This window comes from Castor canadensis, chromosome 17 (assembly GCF_047511655.1).
Source record: "Castor canadensis chromosome 17, mCasCan1.hap1v2, whole genome shotgun sequence".
Taxonomy (NCBI): domain Eukaryota; kingdom Metazoa; phylum Chordata; class Mammalia; order Rodentia; family Castoridae; genus Castor; species Castor canadensis.
In genome coordinates, this window is record NC_133402.1 from 60,953,692 (window position 1) to 60,972,638 (window position 18,947).

An 18,947-nucleotide genomic window follows, 5' to 3' on the forward strand; every position below is an offset into this window, starting at 1 on the left:
AATTACCCACTGCCTTAAACCACACTGGTCCCTGGTGAATAGGTGCTCAGTGGAGGGGCAGCCCCCCTGCACTCATAAAGATAGTTGGTGTTGCACCACCTGTCCAAGGAGTGTGGTTTCCTAGTTACACACCAAGGTACATTAGGTCATGTGATCTCTCTTCCCTTGTCCTCATTTGTGGCTAAAATTGGACAAGAAAAGGAAGCCTGCTGACCTCAGTGGCTATAGCCCAAGAGTATCCAGATTTGCTGCATTGACACCAGCATACAGGCAATGCTGTGAGAAGCAATTATCTGGGTCCACATTTCACCTTCTATTCATGAGAGGTGTATGCAGAGCACACAGTCAAGTGCCGGAGAGCTATTATTAGTACTTGTAACTTTCTGGTCTTATTGTTCTTGAAATAATCATCATTATGAGTATCTTAAACAAGCAAGCTAATGACATTTGCTACCAGGTCTCAGTGACTGGCTCCAGCATCATCTTCTGCCCTCACTTCCTCCACTGACACACTCTTTAGTATATATTAGCTGTACGGAGGTTTCATTGTGATATTTCCATATGTGCTTACAATGTACCTTGGGTAGGTGCACACCCCATCATTCTTCCTCATTTTCCTCCCCTGATCCGTACATAAAATGATTTCAACAGGTTTGTTTCATTGTTCTATTTTCATACAAGTATATAAAATACATCTCCATATTCACCCTCCTCTGCCCTCCTCATTTATCCTCCCCACTCCTAACTGCACCTGCCTCTAAGAGGAGCTGTTTTACATTTGTATCCTTACCCTTTAAAATGCTATCTGGCTCCTGAAGACAGGAGCCTCTCCCCCCCAACACTCTCTCTCTCTCTCTCTCTCTCTCTCTCTCTCTCTCTCTCTCTCTCTCTCTCTCTCTCTCTTTCACACACACACACACACCCCTGTGTTAGTTCACACCCTTTGCTTTCTTCTCTGGCTGGAAGGCCCCTCTCGCTTCCCATCCCCTTTATTGCTGGCAAACATCTCTCTGCCTTCAGCATTGCCTCTGGAAGGTCTGCCTACCACCACTCTGACGCCAGGCTGGGTTCATTTCCTGTTCTGTATGTTGCTGGTGCCTCCCTCCAGCACACAACAGTGTTCAGCCTTGGTAGTGATTCTCTGTCTATGAAACCACATCAGGAGCTTGCAGAAGGCTTAGCCATGGCTCCTTTGCCTCTGGATTCCTAAGCCAGAAGTCCCTTTCAACACAGTGGATCAAGGAAACTGCAGATGGAAAACAATACCATAGTGCAAGCAGGAAAGAATAGGGAGGATATGGCAGCAAGGACAGGACACAGCCCCAGACCCAACTCTGCCTGCCCCATCAGGAGGCAGGAGCAAGGATGACTGAAACTCACCTGTCAAGAAAGTGGAAAACACCCGGAAATGATAAGGCCACTTGCAATTATATGTACATTACTGTTAGTGACAGACAGTCTTTAAGTGTCTATTATGTGCTTTTCGGTCTTGCTAACAGTACCTAAAACCCTTGTGGTTGGTGAACAGTTAAAAATTAAGGCTACAGAAATTATTTATAAATACAGATACATACTTATACAGAGAGACTGAGAGGGAGAGAGGGAGGAAGTGAAGAAGGGAGGGAGGAAGAGAACAAAAATATTTTGGTACCACTCAAAAAATAAACAAAATAAAATAATTGTTCAAAATAAGTCCCTCAATCCTTGGTGAATCTTTTTTTAAAAAAACCTGTTTTCATAAGTGTTTTATAATGCACCCAATAGTTAGTCTACTTTATAAATAAGTCAATATACTAATTTAAATGATCTCCACTCACAAATCTTTCAATGAAGAAGTGAAAAATCAAGAAAATTTGAAGACCAAGGACCCAGAGGCTACACATTTCCAAACTGTGGGATCAGAACAACATGGTTTCCATCGTGCTTCTCCCCTGCTCTCTGTGTAACTTTGGGCAAGTCTCACCATTTCCTTGGCCTTCCATTTCCCCATTGGTGAGATGGGAATACTAACAGTACCCTTCTAATGTCAGTCTATTAGGATTATATTTGCAAAGTGCCTGGCCCATAGCACACATTCATAAATACCCAACCACCTTCATTTTAAGATGGGATTTTAATTCAGAAATGCAAAACTCTACCCAGTATGCCCATGCTTAAGACACTCCTTTGACAAATTTGGAATCATAAAATCCAACAAAGGCTGCTAGACTGACCAGCTTGCTAATATGCATCCCTGAAAGCCCATTAACTAATTAATATGGCTTAATTGATCAATTATTAATGAACCATTGATTATATTGTGTAGGCTTAATTGATTATTAATTAATGATCCAGTTCCATTTGAGCAAAGTGTAATAACAAATTTCCCCAGGATAGCGCCTGCATCAGATTCTAAATCAGGTGCTTCTGACTTTGAAAACTTCAGAGCTTGGGGTGGGAGGGACAGGAATACCCAAAGTGACCACATGGAGGAAAGTACAAGAGCGTGGTAGACACTTGACACCCCCTCAAATGAGAGCTATTGATCACCTCCCTTGAACATAGCACTCTTTCCAACACTCTGAAGACTCTTGCTCTCACCACAGATGAGGAAACAGGTGTGTAGTTTCTTTCTAGAACATTTTACAACTTCTCAGTGACACAGTTGGTATTCAAATCCGCATCTTTTGACTACTTTAATCATGCCTCTAACGAATGCCACCAGCCTGGGGTTACCAGGTCCTAGGAGTGGGTTTGGCCTTTGGACTTGCACAGCCTCTTTTCCTGACTGGCCTTGACCAAGGGTGCAATAGCAGGAGGGAGATGAAGACCAAGGACTATGGTCTGAGCTCCTGACACCTATGATTCCCATGCATCTGCCTTCTCCAGCCCCTAAACCAGCAATCTTGGAGGAAATGCTGCACAACTTAGACTTCTGTGACATCTTGGTCCTTGGAGGTGACTTGGACCCCAGACAGGAGTGCTTAGAGCTCAACCACAGTGAACTCCACCAGCGACACCTAGATGCTACCAACTCTACTGCAGGCTACTCCATCTATGGTAAGGCCCTACTCAGTCCCCTCTGCCTAGGATATCCTCTTAGAATGGCCTTGCCTAGAGAGTCCTGAGTGTGACAGCACTGTGAAGCCCCAAGGGTCAAGTGGAGACCCTTGAACTCAGGGCATGGATTTCTAGGCTCTCCTTTGGCAAGTTAGTCTAGCACCATGGGGATCTCTCCCAGATTCTGCTCCTAGGGAAATATGTAGAAACTAGAAGGGTGCCTTCTCTATAATGATTGATCTCAGCAAATGTTACAGAATGTTTGACAGATGGAGGTCAAACATTCCAGACAGAACTCTGTGAACCAGTTTAATTTTGGCTCCTTACAACTTCTGCTTCTGCTCTTTATCTGCCTATAACTATCTTGATTTCTTACCTTTGAATTCACAATATCCACTAGCCTAGTAGCCCCAGCCTCCCACATCTCTTCGTCCCTCTCTTCTGCCTTCCGATGACAGGTGTGGTCTTTTGGCACAGGTGTGGGTTCCATGAGCCGCTATGAGCAGGTGTTGCATCATCTCCACTACCGCAACTGGCACCCGACTTCCCTTGAGGTCCGTCGGTTCCAGATCAAGTGCTCAGAACTCAATGGGCGCTACACTAGCAATGAGTTCAATTTGGAGGTGAGTGGGTCCTGCTGTGGTGGTTAGCAAAGCCCTAACTCATCTGTTCATTCCCTCCTTTATTCAGGAGAACTATTACACCAGGCCCATCTACCACATCTGGTCAACAGCATCTCTCCTTGTTCTTCCCAGGTCAGTGTCCTCCATGAAGTCAGAGTCTCAGATAAGGAGCACGTCAATCACCTTATTGTGCAGCCTCCCTTCCTCCAGTCTGTCCATCACCCTGAGTCACGGAGCATCCAACGCAGTTCAGGTAGGGCACCTAAAAAGGAGGACCTCAGGACCCCATGTGGTCACTTAACTCAACACCATCTACTGAGACAAAGATGCTCAGAGCTGAGGGAGTGAATCCATCAGTGAAAGTGTGGGCACTTCTTCAGAGGCACTCATAACTCCAATAGGGAACCAATCAATTAAGCACAAAGTTACATACAATACAAAATAACAGGTTGGTACAAAGGGCTGGGGGTGGATGATATTAGTCCTTTCAGGCCCAACTCAAAAGAATGTCCTTTATGGAACTTTCCATGGTCCCCTTATACACACACATGCACCACATATCAAAGTACTCTGTCCATACTTTTGTTTGAACACTTGTCACAGTGTGTCACCATCTGGTGGCACTTCTGTCTATTCCTCCTAACTTTTTAGTGCCCATCTCTCAGTGGGAGCTCCCCTATAATTTGAGGGAGAAATCCAGGGATAAAAGAGAACTTACTTTGATTGACACCTATACTGTGCTTCTATAGAAATTCACATAGAATATTGAATTTGCTCCTCATAATTATCCATAGCATTATTAAGTCTGTTACATAGATGATGACAAGGTTGGTGCTGATCCAGAGTCCTGCTGCTGGGAAGTGGAAGGGAAGATCCTAATCTACACGTGGGTATTTTGTTCATGCTCCACCACAAGAATGGGATAAACTTTTGCTCATGTCATGTGGCTTCCTTTCTTGTTCCAGTGGTCCCAAGCATTGCCACAGTGGTCATCATCATCTCTGTGTGCATGCTAGTGTTTGTTGTGGCCATGGGTGTTTACCGAGTCCGAATCGCCCACCAGCACTTCATCCAGGAGTCTGAAGCTGCCAAGGAGGCCGAAATGGACTGGGATGACTCTGCATTGACTATCACCGTCAACCCCATGGAGGTGATCATTGGGCTGGGAGCTCTACATGGGATGCTTTTCCCTCACCTATTTCAATTCTTCCTGTGCCCAAAGCCTAGTCCAAGACCTGTCCTAGCCCAGCTGGCCCATCCCCATTGATTCCTCTGTCTCTGAGCTTCTCCAACCCTCTCGACCAGAATAGGCCAGGTTCCCACCAACTACACTCTCCAATTAACAATATGTGAATTGCTGTCACCCCACAAATAGAACCAGAAATTCCTTCATGCATGCAGCATGTGTGATGTCTATTCCTTGCCTTCTCTATAGATCAAAGATGGCTAATACTTAGGGATTCCATGTTGAATTTTTGATTAATTACTAAAAATTAGGTGGCTTTGCTCCATACTGCCTGTGGAGCTCACTTAAAGGCTGAAAACAAAACTACAATAGCTCCAATTATGCCAGACTCTGTATAGACTATTCTATACACATCAACAACCTGTTAAGTAGAGTCAACCTCTTTATTTACCAAAGCAGAAGCCAGCTGAGAGAAGAGAACCAAAGTGCTCAGATTCACACAATCAGTATTCAGACTCAAGGTTTTCTTATTCTCAAGTTGATTTTTCAGTTGGCCAACAAGTGAACATCTGGACAGAAACTATCCATGCATGTGCAGAGCCCTTCTCTGGACACCTACCTATCAAAGAAGGCCATCTGCCTCATGCCCTTTGCCCATGAGTGCTGAGTGCTTCCAGACACAGCTCTGAAAGTCAGGGGAAGATCTGGAAGAGTCCCTGGGAAATAACAAAATTGATCATTTCAGCCTGGTCCTGTTTCATTCTCACCTGGTCTCATGCTCCAGTTTCATAGCCAGCCTATGACTCAGTTTCTGTAATCATGCACTGTGAGTATAGGGAAGAGCTCAATGTTGGGGGGACTCCAGCATTTCCATCCTCAAAAATCTGAACCTGGAGCATGGGAAATGAGCAGCCTGAGGACCAGGAAATAATGCACCTTGCAAGGGCTGACCAGGTGATATCCATGTTTAGTGAGGCTTGTGTAGGAAGCCTTTGATACTGGAATGTTTAAGGAAGAAAATGTCCTTGGGGGAAGCCAGCCTAAGGGAGGCCTTGAAGAATAGGTAGAGAAGGAGCCTAACCAAGGAAGATGTCACATCTTTTAGGATCTGGTTCACCCAAAACATCAATCCAGAGATAGAATTTTGCTATTAATCACTTAAACACTGGAGGGAGGTAGAATGGGACTGGAAAGGGTGGGATACAGTTTGAGGACACAAGTCACAGGATAAGGGGTAGGCAGGGAGAGCAAAGACATGAACTTTGTCCTTTCCAAGGAAATATATTTGAGGGGCAGCTCACCTGAGTCTTGGCTTAGAAGCCTTCTGCTCCCAGGGACAGAATGCTCCCACCTGGAAGAGGAGTCCAAGATTTTTTCACTGAGAAATGAACGCCTAATGGAAGTCTCCATTTAAATAGACTCCAGAAATTCCATACAAAAAGTCACAAAGTTTCAGTGAATGAATGATATTGGTATAGATGCATCCGCACCAACATTTTACCTTTGGTTGGTGGCTTGGAATTTGCTGATATTTCAGGTCCTTCTTGCTAACCTCCTGATTTCCCTTTCTCCAAAAGAGCTCTTTTCCAGAGATCCCATCTCCATGTCCAGGAGGTGCAGTGAGAAAGAAATTCCAAGGGCTCTAAAAGTTTCCTTAAGAGAAAGAGAAACTTGAGCTCCAGAATGGCTTCCGAAGCACCCCAATGAGTATTTCCTTTCTCTCCCTGGCATCCAGAAACATGAAGGAGCAGGATGTGGGGAAGATGAGACTGAAGGAGAGGAGGAGGAAGCAGAAGACATAAGCTCCAGCATCAATAGCTCTGATGACAGTGAAGAGGAGGAGGAAGAAGGGATGGGCAGACATGAGCAGAGTGGCGCCCGGCAAGCCCAGCTGGAGTGGGATGACGCCACCCTCCGTTACTAGTGCCCACGGGCCTGCTGTCCAGCTCACGTGTCCCTTTTGTAAAGCCTGATCCGATGTATGCCCAAGTCTGTCACACCTGCCTCTGATTTCTATGACAGGTCTGGGGAGGCCTTCTCCACATTCCCAGAACCTGCCCGCTGTGCCTCGGGCACTGCCTGTGTCCCAGCCATGGGGCAGCTTCAAGGACCCCACAGTCATCATCAGTGGAGTCTTCAGGGTAGACTTTGTCCTGCAGCCCCCACTCCTCCTGCCCTGGGTTCATCCAATATCCTGTCAGCCAGTCTGCAGAGTTCTTGCTTTTTTCTGCAGGGGAGAAGGTCCACTTTTATGTCACTCACCTTTCCTAGTCTCAGTGTTCCCCAGGTCCTTTGGTTCCAACTCACTGTGTGTGCTCCTATCTAGTTATCTCTCTCCACCCACACCAGCAGGTCCTCCCTATGCTGACTCTCCAGATGGCTTTATACAGGGAAGGGTGGAACCTCCCATACCTGAGATGCTTGAAAGGAAAACCCTTGTTGAACTGAGTTTTCAGGGAAAGGCAGACACCCACACACACACACACACACACACACACACACACACACAGACACACAGACACACTCCCCAGCTTGGAGAGTCTTTGCTTCTTTCTGAGGCCACACAAGCTTATATGACAAGTCCCAAACCAAGAATTGGTTCTTGATCATGAGCAGAGCCCATCCATAACTAGAGGCCTTCCTACCTGCCTACCTGGGAGTGCTGAGACCTGAGTGGCTGTCCTGCCTGCCCTGCTGTCACTATGCAGAACCACAGGGCCCAAGAAGCACTTCTCCCAGGCACTGCCCTGGAGACGGCATGGCAAGGCAGGAGCCAGAAGTAGAAGGAAGGGCTGATGGGTAACACTGCAGGGCTTTATCATGGATGCAGATCTGAGGGACAGTGTCAGGGGACTGGGCTTCCCAAGGTCAAGAGCAGCCCCAAGGTCACCAGGCTCTCACTGGTGATCTAGCCTCCTGGTCCCTTACCTCCTATGACATACTGTTTTTCTTTGGAGAAAATATGGCCTTCTTGGATGTATTAGAAAATAAACATGAACTCCATCAGTCTGAGATGAACATTTGGAAATTTAACTGCTTGGAATTAGAAGCATATTTTCAATAATAGCAGCTGCTTCTTTCTTGTGCTCATAAAAGGAGAAATGCTTTGAGTAGAAGGCAAATATATCCAAAACCCTAATTTCTTTTTTTCCTTCTTTTTTTTTAATAAGGAAGACTTTTGTATCTCCATTTTAACATGGACACTTTGTGAGGAGAATTGTTGCTATAGTAACTGGTGGCCAATCTTTTGTGGCCAAGAGAATAGCAGGCAAGAATTAAGGCCATTATAGACTTCACAAAGCTCTGAGGACATGTTTGTTTCAAATGTCTTGAGTTCCTCTTTGTCTTCAATCTGGACAAGCTGTCCCTGTTATCCCATTCCTTCCCAAACCCATTGCCTATCAGTTTGGCACAGGTACAGGGCTAGTCCCTAGCCAAGTGGTATTTGGGTTCCACAGAAAGGTTAGCATCTGCTCAGTGTGTTTCCTGTGCCATCCAAACAGAGGGCTTAAGGAGGGAAACTGCTAGTGTCCTCTAGTCTGACCTCTAGCCAGTGACGATCAGATGCAAGTCTTTGCAGCCTTCTGCTGCAGGGAACTTTACGCAGGGTTTTCCATCTCCTCAAGTGTTCTGTGTAGTGTATCCCTTCCTTCCTTTGAACCTCACAACAGTCCTGTGAAATATTTGAAACATCTGTTGTTAGACCCATTTTTGTGGTGAGTAACCTGAGGGCTCAGAGATTCAGTGTCTTGCTCAGAGTTGTTCAGCGATATAAACAAGGCGGGACTCCCCACCCTTCTCCACTCCTGGTCGAGGGCTGTAGTTATGTTCCTATGAGTTCACCTCACATGCATTTCTGAGCACCTATTACGTACCAGCAGCTGTGGGAAAGGGCTGTGGCTGAATGAAATGAGCCCCTCACTCTAAGGATTTGATCAAGGCCAAAAACAGGCTGAAAACTATAGCAGAGACATGAGGCGGGAAGGAGAGAAGTCACAGGAAGTGCTCTTATTTTTCTCTTCTTGGGAAAAACACTAGAAGCATGAGATTTTATATTCATTGAGAGGAAATAGAGATATCTCCTGTGAATTATCCCAAATTCCCCCTTTCTATCAGGCTATTTCTACTCAGCAACAAGAAGAAAATCTGTAGGCTTGGTTAGGCCTCACAATCCTGTTATTTAAATAAAAAGAGATTTTTCAGTCGGGCATTTAGGATCTACTGAATTCTCCAAAAATATGTCAGTAAAGGGAGCACTTTATACATTTAAAACCAATCCTTTTTGAATGAGATTTTGATTGCAAATATTTAAGTCTAGGGTTTATAAGAGCACTTTTCTCTCTTCTCCATCTTTCAATTTGATTGGCTGGGGAAGCTGTGCCTCGTACCCTTTGGCTGTCTCTTGTGGCTGCATTTCTTATTCCGTGGTTGCATGAGCTGTTTGAAGCATTGGAAAATCTTTGGGTGTTTTTTTGGTGAGGGATGGGAAAGGGAGTAGGCAAAAGTGGCACCTGGCTAGAGCAGCATTTGAGGAAGAAACAGTGACTGGAGTCACTTGCAGAGAAATAGTGGCGACAAAAACTGGAGCCCCTTCCCTCCACTTTTGCTACCTAGGTCACTCTTGCATGCAGTGCCGTCACCAGATTCATCACCACAGTAGTGAATAAGAGGGATTGGTTAGAAAAGTAATGAAAGCTTCTGCTGGTAGCCAGGTAAGAGGTGGGTAAAATAATTTTCTCTCCACCAGATATTTTGAAAAATCATTTGTCAGCCTAGAATTTTCCAGCCTCTGGAGACTGGACACTTAGTAAGCAAAACTCCCAGATGACCCGAACATCCTATGACCTCTGATTCTGACCTCAGCGCCCAGGCAAATCAGACTCAGACCCGCAAGGAGTTTGGCTGTGGGCCAGTCCATTGTTTGTCTTGCCAAGTAGACACCATAACTTTGCTATTCAGAGCTTATAAATAGATGGGCTGACACCTCACAGATGACTCAGATGTCACAGAGGAAGAGAAAGAGAAGGATGAGATTGGAAAAGGCCACTACAGAATTGTCTCAGTAGAGTAAAGCTGTCAACTAGTTGGTGAACCATCTTAAAGAATAATAAAAGCATTTCTATATATTTAATCAAATGTTATAAGTCTGATCAAGGCCCAAATTCATCTAGATACTAAAAGTTGTGATTCCAGTGGAAGCTCTTTTCATTGTCACATTCTTGAATTAACTGATTGTCCTACCATGCAGGACTTAGACCAAAGGTCTCTGCATTTAACAAGGACTGTCTTTGATGGAAAAGGATTCCCAGGAGAATATTCCTGCTGGGAAACAGTGTCCTCTCTCTGGTGTGCTGAGACTCAGCAAACTTTATCTAGAAAGAGCCAGACAGTAAATATTTGGGGGCTTTGCAGGCCATATGTTCTCTGTTGCAAATACTCGACTCTGCCTTGTAGCATGAAAGCAGCAACAGATGAAAATGTAAACAGATCAGTGTTCCAATAAAACTTTTTTATAGACACTGAAAAACAGACAATTTCAATTCATACAATTTTCACATGCTGTGAATAGTTTTACTATTGATTTTTTAAATTTTTCAATCACTGAAAAAATGTAAAAGCTCCTCAGCCTGTAGACCACACGAAAACTAGCAGCCAGCCAGATCTGGTCTGAAGGCTATATTTATGAACCCTACCATACATGCACAGAAAGCCACTTCCATTTCCCAAGGGGAAAGCAAACTGCTATCTCCCCCAGCCACACAGTGGTCTTTGCCTCAAATTGAAGAGAAAGGAAAAGCCACAGTCTTTCGTTAAACACTTGGAAGCTCATGTTCCAGGATGGGAACAAAACCAAAACAAACAAAAACATTCCACGTGTTATTTTTTAATTGACAAATTCAGATAAATATTCCTAGGGGTCCAAGGCCTTGGATCCAGGGAACTAACCAATCACTGAGCACTAACTCCACTGAGGCCACTGTTAACTCCCCCACCAGACTTAGCGCCATCCAGCATGGCTCAGTGCATAATGACTTCTAAGCAGTAGTGCTCATTATCTCAGACTGATTTTCATTTCAGCTCTGCTCATGCCATTGCTATAAAGATGATCCTAAAGACTTGTGACTGTTTGAATCAATAGCAACATAATCAGTAGAAAGCCCAACACAGCACACTTCAAAATTAGCAGTCATCTTGGCTCTACGACTCAATATTAGCAAGGAAAAAAAAAGAGCACTTTTTCTCAATCGTCTCCTCATTTACATTATCCAAATAGGCTTTGCAAAAATAAAAATAAAAAGTAAGAGAGGGAGTCTCATTCTTTGAAAGAATTTGCGAGTGAAAAAAATAGATGATGTTCACATAAGGGAATTTTCCACCCTCTGGGGGATCTCCAAAGCCTCCTGCAATGTTCTCTAGCAAGCTACTGATGGCACAATTCTCTATCTGCATTAGACATTTATCAAGGCTGACAAGCCAAAGCCCTTGGCACAGTTTTATTTTCATGCAACCACTTTCTGTTGACCAGCTGTAGGCGAAGGAAATGAGCAATGCAAGTTTTGAAGTCTACTCCAGCACCTTCCTTTTCCTGTCTTTATTTGCTTTACTTTATAAACTTATTCTGTATCTACTCTATAGATCTTGCTTTAGTTTTCCTTTTGGCATCAAATGGAAAAGGAGAGTTGGTTTTATAGAGATTATGGATTAGAGCCAAGCTTGACTTTGTCCCAGGGAGACAAAAAGAGACAGAAGTAACCTCCACCAGCACCCCAGAAAGCAATCAGACAGTTCCTGTGCACAGTCAGTGAACAGATTGGAGTCTATGTTTGCAGCCATGTTCGATGTAATCCAGCAAGTCCTAACAGAGCACTGTGTGTGTGCCAGGCCCTGTGCCAGGAACAGGAGAAGGGAGGATGAATGAGACAGGGCATTACCCATGAGGATACCCTGGTCTTGTGAATTGTTGGGATGTTTTTGGTTTGGGTTTTGCAGTGCTAGAGGCTGTCCATGAGCTGACAGGACTATTAGCGGCAGAAGTTTGGGGGTGGGGAGATGATGGGATAACTTGCTTTGCAGTTATCCACCAAATTCAGATTGTAGATGTGATTCAAGGGACCTTGACACATCTTGCTGAGGCAGACTGAGAAGATTTCTAGGGAAGTGAGCAATGTTTCCCTAAACGTTCCTTAATTATACCCAAGCCTAGCTCACTTCACTTATAGAAGAAAACCATTCGCCCTTCCCACTGGGCAGAAATAACACAGCTGAAAGCTGACATTTGGTGAAATTAAGCCAGAGCAAGGTAAGAAGAGTGATCAGGTAGGGAAGTTACCATCAACCAAAGCCCAAATGTTTGGCTGCCTTTTTAAGGCCCAAAGTCAGAGTTGAGGAGCAAAGAAGCTCAGTCTGGAGGAACTTTGAAGGGTTTGTACTGGATATTGTGGAGCTCTGGTTCTCAAGGCACCGTCTGTGGGCCAGTAGCATCAGCATTACCTGGGAACTAGTGACAAATGCAATTACTCAAACTCAAGCCCAGACCTACTGAATCAGGAACTCTGGAAGTGGGGTACAGCAAGCAGTTCTTTAATAGTAGCTTTCTGATTGGATGCACACTGAAGTTTGAGTACCACTGATGTAGAGTATGAGGAGAACAATTTCAGCAGGTGATAGGAGTAGTTGCTATTAACAAACAAGGTAAAGAAACTAATTACTGGGGTAGTGATGACAGAGCGCTAAGGCAGACACACCCAGGGCACTCTGGACTCCAGTTCACACCCCCTGAAGCAATGGTTTCAGGGAACCCTAGTCCTGGTTCCAATCCCCCTCCTCTCATTAAGTGAGAAAAGATTCCTGCCCATGTGCTCCTTCTCCTTCTGTCAGAGAGAGAGAGAGAGAGAGAAAGAAAGAGAGTCCAGGAGAGGCTGTTATGAGTCCATCCAGCCTTAAGGAGGTCACCTGCCCAGTTCCTGTCTACTGAGCAGCCTCCTCAAGGGCCAGATTTTATGGGGGATGCAAAGACACTGCAGCAATAAACCTATACCACTAGGAGGACTGCTTTGTTTACAGCCTGTGTGGCTGTGGCGCAGCCAGGGCCTGGCAGAAAGTGAACAGGGTCATTCAAGGACAGAGCCAGGATACTGCAGCACTGGCTATTTGTAATGGGACTTGGGCATTTGGCATCACAATTCAAATGCTGAATCGGATGGAGAATGGATGACTTTTCTTAGAAAGGCAGTAACTCATGTTACTAAAAGTAGAAAAGCAAAAGCCAAAAATAAACCAGCAGCCCTGTGTACAGTGTGAATCTCTGTAGACCTTCTAATTTCTAAGGACCACCAATGCTCCTTCCTGACCTACCAGATGCCCTGGGTACACTGATTGCTGATGTATGGCTTAAGCTCTTTGAAGGTCCATAAACTTTTGGGAGGAATTCATTGGTGTTTTACCAGTCATTTGCACCTTGTTCAGTCTGTCCTCATATAAGGATCTCAAGGTCAAGAGACAGAGTGCCAGGACACAAAGGCAGCAGACTGGGAAAGAGCCCAACCTATCCTGTTGAACTCCTATGAACCCAGACTCTGTCCTGCTCAGAGACATGTCCCTGATCCTCTCAGCAGACTCCTTTCTCAGTCACCTGGTTATATCAAAAGAAACCCCCTCTTCTCCAGCCCTGCTTGGGAAAAGGTCTTCTGATCGAATGCCCAGCCAATCTTCTGAGACTAACACAGAGACCATATTAACAATACTCAGAAATATTCAGAGTCAGAATCTGCTATTAAAAAAAGTAAGAAGAATAAGACTTGCCCGTTGCTTGTCTCTGAGAAATCATACGGGAAAACAGAGAGAAGAGTTTTTCTTCATAGCCTGGCCTCTCTGAGAGAATTCTCTGATGACTCACTTCTCTCCAAAGACTTGAGGCAATTTTATGTCTTTCCCTTATACTAGTCATTTATTACAAAGCCTCCTATGGAACCAAATGGCAAGTGGTGGTGAAGTAGTTTCTGAAGCACGATGGGCCCTGTTCTCCGTGGCAGGTCATGCAGGACAGGGAGACCTTTTGTCATCAGGGTCAGAGCTCAGATCCAGCTAGGACAGGTGGGGTGAGTTGGTAGTGAGAGGAATTCTGGGAAAATGGGAAAACTGGGCAGAGAAGTGTCACACAAGACCAGTCATCAGACAGGAAATAGCAGCCACTTACACTTAGATCAGAACATTGGAGAGTCTCCTAGATGGAGAAGTCTTGCCATTCTGAAAAGCAGAGAGGAGCTGGCACCTCTGCATCATTGAAACAGGGCACCACCTTGTGAGAACATCCAGTTGAATGAAATGGAGCCACAGTCCTCCCTTCCCAAGCACTTGACGAGGACCATAGAAAACAAGACCATGTGAGGCTAGTTGCCACCTCTGTTTGCAGGTGTAACACATCACACCTGGGTGCTGAGCACTGTACCTGAACCCAGTCTAAGCTCCACAAAAGTAGAACTGAATGGAATCGGTTCTCAAAAAATGGGTATGGTTTGAAGAAACTCAGATGCCCCAATGGAGAAAGACTCTGCCATCCCATCTTCATGCGTAATTTCAGGTCCTTAATGAAACCAGATGGAGGAAAGAAGGAAGTGTGGTGAACAGATGACAATATTCCTGCTGCCTGAATGGAAGCAGAATGGGACTAGGCTTGTTTGCAAAGTGAACAATCTAGGGAGCCCCTAAGCATGGAGCGGGAGTAGAAGGACCTTGATGAAACACACTTGCTCCACTCTGCGGGTCATGAGAAGCAAACCCTAATTTGTGAATGACCCAGTCCTGAGCCACTCTCCAGCGCCTTTTATCAGAATTACTGTAGAGGGTCATCAGCATGAAGCTCAATTCCCAACAGCCTAATGAAAAGAGGGCAGCAGACGTGAGAGGCACCAGAATACAGACGGTGTGTATTAATCACAGGCAGTAGAAATGTGTTGCCTTTAATGTCTGTTTGCTTTTATCTTGAAATGAAAATGCACCTCTGTTACCCAGACCTTTTCCCTGAGCATTTCAGAACAAAAATGGGACACACACACACATTAATGGTTCTTTTTCTCATTAGAAAGAGCTGTCAGAGCAATGAGCCCAGACTTTGGGTCTGTTTACAGAAGCAGAGAATCAACCTACAGGTCTCAGCCCCAGATTCCAGCACCTCTGTAGTAAAGGGGCAGAACAGATTCCTTAGGGTCTCAGGAAAGAAGGGCTTGCTTGTGCCTGTGGGTCACAGATGTGAGTATGTTGTGCACATGCATCTTTGGAGGCAAAAGCTCATCCATCTCGGTCAACATGGAACATAAGGATCTGGTACCCACACTCCCTCCTTACTCTCCAGCTGCTTTAAATACTGCAAAGGAGCCCAGAGTGCACAGAATTCAGAAGAGCTCTGCTCATTTCACAGCCATACTTCATGGGGTGGAAATAAGGAAACAGGTTTTGGGAGGAAGAAGTTAGGCTTGACACTCAGGATGGATCACTCAAAACATAGGGGAAGAGATACTGGAGGAGAAGGAGACTTACAGTTGGAGAGGAAACAGGAAGTTGGTTAGGAGTGACAGCAACAGCAGCAACCCTCACCCAGGAGGCCAGGACACTGCTCTGTATCTAAAACTCTATTCAGATTTCCAAGGAATTGTGGATAAGTCTGGTCATGTGTTCACAGAAGCAGTCACATCAATTGTTTCCAAGTGCTCTGTTTGAAGGTGATTTCAGTTTGGAATTGAACCAGTCATGACAGATCAATCTTCCTGATTGAGTCCAGCCTGACTTCAGTGGCTTCTAAAAAGGGGCTGTTGATGCCCTGAACTGGACAGGCTTAACAGGAAACTGAAGAAAACCAGCCACTGAGTTTAGAAAGGAAATTGTATGTAGAAGTTGATTGTTCTCAAGGAAATCTGTAGGTGTGACAGGTGGGTTTGTTGTATTATTGCATGTATATTACAACATTGGTAAGGACAAGAGTCAGGATGGTCTGGTAGGGCATTAGTTTGGGAAATTAGAATATTACCTATAAAATATCAGAGATAACTAGACCAAGGACAGTGGATAATACTTATGTATACATGTCATATACATATCTATATGCAGAAGGAGACTATAGAATAAAGAGGTTAGTGATCCCAACACAGGATTGATTCAAGAAATAAATGTAAAGATTTTTAGTTCACCCAGTCTAAAAGTCTAGGGCTTTCTGCTCTCAGTTCTTCCTTTCTCCCATCTCTGGAAATGCCACCACCATGTAGAACCCTTGTCTTAGAAACCTATGCATTCCTGCTGATTGACTCCAGTATGTGCAGGAGAGCTGAGATGAAGAGGCAGCCTTCCTCTGCCAGAGCCTCCATGGAGTCCACACAGCAGAGAGGAAAAGTCACCTCATTGTATGGAATCTCCTTCCATCATTGTTCCTACCTGGACAGTTCCTGCCAGTATGGATGGAGTGGCTCCCTCAAGGACTGGCTTCACACAGGGGTGGGCCTATGTGTACCTACACTTGGCAGACTTCCAAGACCTTTCAGCTGCCTTCAAGAATGAATCTGCTTAGTCTATATAATGTATTTATTTGCTCACTATGCTCTTGTGTTGTATGAGTGTGATATAATGCAGACTTTGGAATGTCTTGTTAAAAGGACACTATGAATTTGCAGAAAATTGAATCTAATGTCAGAAAAGTACTTTTCTTCTCAGTCCACAAGGTTGCCCAGCCACAGGGATTCAGAGAAAACATCCTTTCTCCCTGCCCCCATCCTTTTCCTCCTCACCCTCTCCATGTCTAACTGAGCTGCCATTCCTAATTCAAACTGACACAGAGTGAGGGGTACAAGGGTCTGTGTGTACATAAAGATGTAGGAAGAAAATAAGGACCATCACAGGAATCTGTTGGGCTTCTTCCCATGACTGTGATCTTAACCATGTTTCAATCACAAAACTTTAAATTTCTAACAATTACAATTCTTGCAGTTTCTGAGTAATTTGTTAAATGCTGATTCAACACAGACAGATATTTATTTTCAGCCTTGGCTTGTAAATGCCTACAAACTGATTCATGTTGGTAGTCATGATGACACTTCTGTGAATTGGTGAATAAATATGATTTTAGAATTTCACAGTAAACATGACCTCTGAGAGTGTTTATTGTTTAGACCACTCGATGAGCTGAGATGCTAAGAATTGCTTTGTCTAGGTCAGTATTCTCTGGGGCTCTATCCTAAACCCATGCTTAAGTGGCAGAAATGTGTTGGATGTGATGGTGGGGACATGGCAAATTTGCCCCTATCAAGCTTCACCCAGAGCTGAACATAACAGTATTGTCACTCTATACTATTAAAAAGACAGCCCTAAAGATACAGGGCTTTCCTGAGCATCTGCAAGGGGCTGGAGTTCTATGCATGATCTTAATTAATCCCCATGTAGGAAACTTTTAATAGTAACCATGAAAAAAGTTGAAACACAGAGGAGTCTGAGGCACTGCCTGAGGTCGAGTGAGATTGAGCACAACCCTGCCCCTCTCCTAGCTCATTGCCTCCTACTCCTCTCTGCTGACCTGCCCTTATTCACAGACGTCACTTAGGGCCACCTAGGGTCTGAAAACCATGGAAGATAGCTTCCCCTCTCCATCCTAAGCCAGTGGACATCCAGAGCACTTCCCAAAGTTTCTGTATGTCACAGTTACCATAATCTCTCTGTTCTGCTTCCTATTCAGCGAATTCAACCCTTGGGTCATGTATGGTACCATGGTGCTAGGACTATGTTTGACAGCTCCCTCTCCCCTCCTGTCCCACATTTAGGAGAGCATTTAGGAGGAGAATTCATCAAAGGATACACAGAGAATCTTCCCCAGAAGAGGGGGTGGGCAGATAGGACAACTCCCCATTGCTTCTATTCAAGAACTCCTTGAAGCTGGATTTTCTAACGTATGCTGCAGGGAGGGATGTTCCATAGGCTATTCCTGAATTGATCAGTTCCCTGATCAATTGTTCTTAACAATATTGAATTGAGCAGGCTTCTAGAATCATCTGTGAATTGCCTAGAGGAGAATAGAGGGGAGTGTTTCTCAAACTAATTTGACTATAGAAACCTTCCCCCATTAAACTTCTTTGAGATCAGTGTTCACTACAGCCTTCTTTGGCAAATATTTTCCTAAGATTAAAAGAAGGACTTGGAGCCAAGACACAGAGTTCTGCCCTTTGTTAGTAACTCATCCAGAGAAACTATCCTGAACAAGGCAATTAAACCCTCCTAGATAGGACTTCCAGGATGAAGACCCTGCTCTTCTTCCCTTCAGGCCTGTCTCTTCTGATGACCCACTGTGTGTGCCTTAAGGTCCCAGTACACATCCTCATAATGTGCATGTGACATGTCAGATTCAATTAGCCCACTTGAAAGACCTGGGAAAGTGGTAGAGGCCAAGACATAGAGGTCCACTGACGAGAGGGTGCCAAAGCATGGGTGACATGGCTCCATGATTGGTGCTGGACAGCAAAGTGGTGACAGCAGGTGATCACACACCAGATGCCCAGCCACAGAAAGCAAAAGCCAAAGATGAAAGAGTCAACATTGTCTTCCCAAAACCAGAACCTTGGAAAATACCTGCACTCATTGCTCATTGTCTGGCTTGAAACTCACCTTGGATCCGTCCACCTAACAGTGACCAGAGCTTGTTAACAAGTCAACCAAGGTACAAACATTCCAAAGATCCTCTCTGTGTCTTTATAGTAATTATTTTTGGGGGAGGGCACTGGAGGTTTTGAGCTCAGGGCCTTGCCCTTGCTAGGCAGATACTCACATCCCCAACCCTTTTTCAGTTTTGTTATTTTTCAGATAAGTTCTCAGACTGAGAGTCACCTATTTAAGGCTCCTCTGTAGCTGGGATGAGAGGCATTCCCCATCACACCCAGCCTTTAGACATCTTTTTTAAAAGTTGGACAAATGCACACTGTAAGGACCGTGTTTATGGAAATCATTACTAATCTATACGTTTTTATGAAGCACTAATGAGGCACCAGGAAGTGTAGTATGATTAATATTCATTGCTTCACTCTAACCTCATCTAGCTAAATGAGGACATTAATGCCATCACTTACACA

The 18,947-nt window shown here is 44.7% G+C and overlaps 1 protein-coding gene across 1 annotated transcript in view; it reads left to right on the top strand.

The window, feature by feature from the left end:
- Window positions 1–16,974, top strand: part of Clstn2 (calsyntenin 2) — a 565,999-nt gene extending 549,025 nt beyond the window's left edge. The window contains exons 13-17 of the mRNA XM_074060266.1: window positions 2,869–3,039; window positions 3,517–3,662; window positions 3,795–3,915; window positions 4,628–4,812; window positions 6,584–16,974. Coding sequence (XP_073916367.1) covers window positions 2,869–3,039; window positions 3,517–3,662; window positions 3,795–3,915; window positions 4,628–4,812; window positions 6,584–6,772 — 812 coding nt within the window. The 3' untranslated portion in view covers window positions 6,773–16,974. The remainder of the gene's footprint in view (window positions 1–2,868; window positions 3,040–3,516; window positions 3,663–3,794; window positions 3,916–4,627; window positions 4,813–6,583) is intronic.
- The last annotated feature ends 1,973 nt before the right edge of the window (window positions 16,975–18,947 follow it).